Source organism: Etheostoma spectabile, unplaced genomic scaffold (assembly GCF_008692095.1).
Source record: "Etheostoma spectabile isolate EspeVRDwgs_2016 unplaced genomic scaffold, UIUC_Espe_1.0 scaffold465, whole genome shotgun sequence".
NCBI lineage: Eukaryota > Metazoa > Chordata > Actinopteri > Perciformes > Percidae > Etheostoma > Etheostoma spectabile.
In genome coordinates, this window is record NW_022605616.1 from 204,172 (window position 1) to 207,598 (window position 3,427).

General features: G+C 39.4%; 1 protein-coding gene across 1 annotated transcript in view; it reads left to right on the forward strand.

Annotated features, from left to right (window-relative positions):
- The first annotated feature begins 527 nt into the window (after positions 1 to 527).
- slc24a3 (solute carrier family 24 member 3) overlaps positions 528 to 3,427 on the forward strand; it is a 197,871-nt gene continuing 194,971 nt past the window's right edge. Inside the window, exon 1 of the mRNA XM_032511822.1 lies at positions 528 to 888. Coding sequence (XP_032367713.1) covers positions 708 to 888 — 181 coding nt within the window. The 5' untranslated portion in view covers positions 528 to 707. The remainder of the gene's footprint in view (positions 889 to 3,427) is intronic.

Consider the following 3,427-nt stretch of genomic DNA (forward strand, 5'->3'; position numbering starts at 1 on the left):
TTATTTAAATTACTCTGATTCTACCTAAAAATATCTTCATGCTTTATACAATTGAAGTTTTTCCTCCTTTATTACTCCTCATATAGAATAATTATTTAGGGATCAAAACGATGTCAATTGTATTAGAATCACATATTAACAAAGTAATTGCAAAATAGTAATTCATCTTGAGAACTGTGATTCATTTTGGTCTTCACTATTTTCTAGTAACGATAGGCCTGGTGGTTGTGTTTTTTTTTAGGATGGGGTTCTTGCGTATTCTTGCGAGAATCCTGCTGCCATCCAAGGTAAACCAGCTAGTTAACGTTACGATGTCGACGATATCAAATGCAGTCTTCCGTTCCTAAAACAATCCAGCCATTTCCATTATACGTTATACTATATTGTTTTACTATGTAGGCTATGAGCATCTTGGACAAAAATACCTTCGAAATAAATAATGATTGTAAAATCCACCGTTTTGCTTAGCCACAATGTCCCAAACATTAAGGGTTTTATTTTGAAATATGAGCCCGGACGTTTCAGTTTTTACCCTCTGGGTTACTTTACAAATCCATCGACAGGCAAGCGATTCATGTCCTCTCTCATCGAGTAACTTCAGTGCCCAGACAGCACATATTTCTGTCTCTTCCTCCTCGCTTCAGTTTCTCGTACCTTTGCACCACCACCGGTGGTTCCGCCGGAACGCTCGCCGACAGAAGAGCGCCATGGCCCGCGTGGTGGTTGAAGGGATGCCGGAGTCGGCCGTCGGAGGAGGAGTGATGCTGAACCGACGGAGGAGCAAAGGCAGGCGGAGAAACCGAAAGGAGTTGTTGGCCATCCAGATGTGCTTAGCGGGTGTACTGCTGGGGCTCGTCGTAGGGCTCAAGTCCGTGGCACAGAAAGCAGGTGAGGGGCAATTTAGACGTCTTTTATTGTCAACCAACATGCATTTAGCCTACATTTATTTTGTTTAGAACACAGCGTACAAGCGAAGTTTGTGGCAAGCAGGAACAACAGGCAGTTTGGAGGCAAAACGGCGGTTAGAGAAACACTGTCATGGGTAGCTATAATTATACATTTTGTAATTGTTGTTTTATTACATTTACATCCCTGAATCAATAACAATAGGAAATATAACTAACGTGAAATTATATAGTAAAATATGCAATGTAAAATGTAAGTAGCCTACAGTAGCTATGACCAATATTGACTAAAGAACACCACAGACACTTAAAAAGTAGATGTACATGTAAACAAATACGATTGAGTACCAATAATCTGTAGTACAGTTCTGAACCTGTAAAGTCATCCGTGGACAGGCTGTCAAAGATATAAGACAAAATGATCCCATTAGGTTTACAGACATTTTTGCTGTAGGCTACTTTTTGTGCCACTGCACACATTTACAACCACTCAGTGTAAAGAACAAAACAACAACATGCCTTCTTGTACTCAACATCTGTAACTAATAATCCCCTGGAAATGGCTGTGACTCTGCTGCTCTCTGTTGCTTGAATTACTTAACAGATATCTACTTTTTCTACCATTTCCTGTTCGCTACAGTAGGCAGAGGGCAACTGATGTGCTGTGAGTTGTGAATAGGGCTTGGGCAATATATCAATATTATATTGATATTGTGATTAGGGATGTACCGGTATGAAAATTTAACCTCATGGTTATAGTGACACAAATTATTACGGTTTTCGGTATTATCACGGTATTTTTAAAAGTGTGTTCAATGTGTTCATAAAGAGCTGACAGGCCTATGCAAGCTGAAATAGTTTGAAAAAGTATAAGAGTGTTTATTACCATACAAAAATATAGGCAGTAGGCTTGTAAAAACTAAAGAAAATGGTTCTGGTAAGAACTTGAACCAGAGACTTCAGAGATTCAGAAGATTTATTTACAACTCGAACATTAAGTTAAAGGTCCCATAACATGGTGCTCTTTGGATGCTTTTAGTGGTCCCCTAATACTGTATCTGAAGTCTCTTTTATATAGACCTTAGTGGCCCCCTAATACGGTATCTAAAGTCTCTTTTATATAGACCTTAGTGGTCCCCTAATACTGTATCTGAAGTCTTTTTTATAAAGACCTTAGTGGTCCCCTAATACTGTATCTGAAGTCTCTCTTATATAGACCTTAGTGTTCCCCTAATACTGTATCTGAAGTCTCTTTTATATAGACCTTAGTGTTCCCCTAATACTGTATCTGAAGTCTCTTTTATATAGACCTTATGGTTCCCCTAATACGGTTCTGAATGTCTTTTTATATAGACCTTAGTGGTCCCTAATACTGTATCTAAAGTCTTTTTTATAAAGACCTTAGTGGTCCCCTAAACTGTATCTGAAGTCTTTTTTTTAAAGTCTTAGTGGTCCCTAATACTGTATCTAATTCTCTTTATATGACCTTAGTGGTCCCTAATACGTATCTGAAGTCTCTTTTAATAGACCTTATGGGTCCCCTAATACTGTATCTAAAGTCTTTTTTATAAAGACCTTAGTGGTCCCTAATACTGTATCTGAAGTCTTTTTTATATAGACCTTAGTGGTCCCCTAATACGGTATCGGAAGTCTCTTTATATAGACCTTAGTGGTCCCCTAATACTGATCTTGAAGTCCTTTATATAGACCTTAGTGGTCCCCTTCTGTATCTGAAGTCTCTTTTTATATAGACCTTAGTGGTCCCCTAATACTGTATATGAAGTCTTTTTTATAAAGACCTTAGTGGTCCCTAATACTGTATCTGAAGTCTTTTTTATATAGACCCCAAATACTGTATATCTTTCCCGAAATTCAGCCTTGGTGCGGAATTACAGCCGCAAGAGCCATTCTCACAATGAGCTTTCCTTAGTATGGGGCTGCACTATTATGGCCAAAATGATAATCACGATTATTTTTGATCAAAATTTTGATTGTGATTATTCTCACGATTATTTGTTGATTTTAACCAAAACAACTTTTATTGTCACATAGGCTGTTTATAACTGCGAGAGGGAGTGTGATGGACGCTACTCACAGAGAGACGGCTGACTCATTATGCACGGGTCGAACGGCGGATACACACGTTGTGTGTATGAAACGTTTGTTTCTTCACTGCGCTGCATTTTTATGAACTATGATATTCTGGCCATGGGTCACATCTCTGGCCCAGGTCCAGATCCAGCAGCTCCGTCTCACGCTGTTACTCTACCAACTGAAGTTAGTTGCATTCAATAACTGGCCGTGGCGGCCGCGATAGCGGAGTTACCATGGAAACACTGGTACAAATACAGGTTTGCCCCTCATACTTAACAATATACAGCTGTGTTAATAAAAAATTAAAACTGTGGACCAATGTCCGAAGTGTGGACTGCCGCTGTGTGGCCGGGTGCAGAGTCAGAGGAGAGATCCCACACAGGCACGGCTTTACAGACGAACTGGGTCATGTAACGCAAAATTAAACC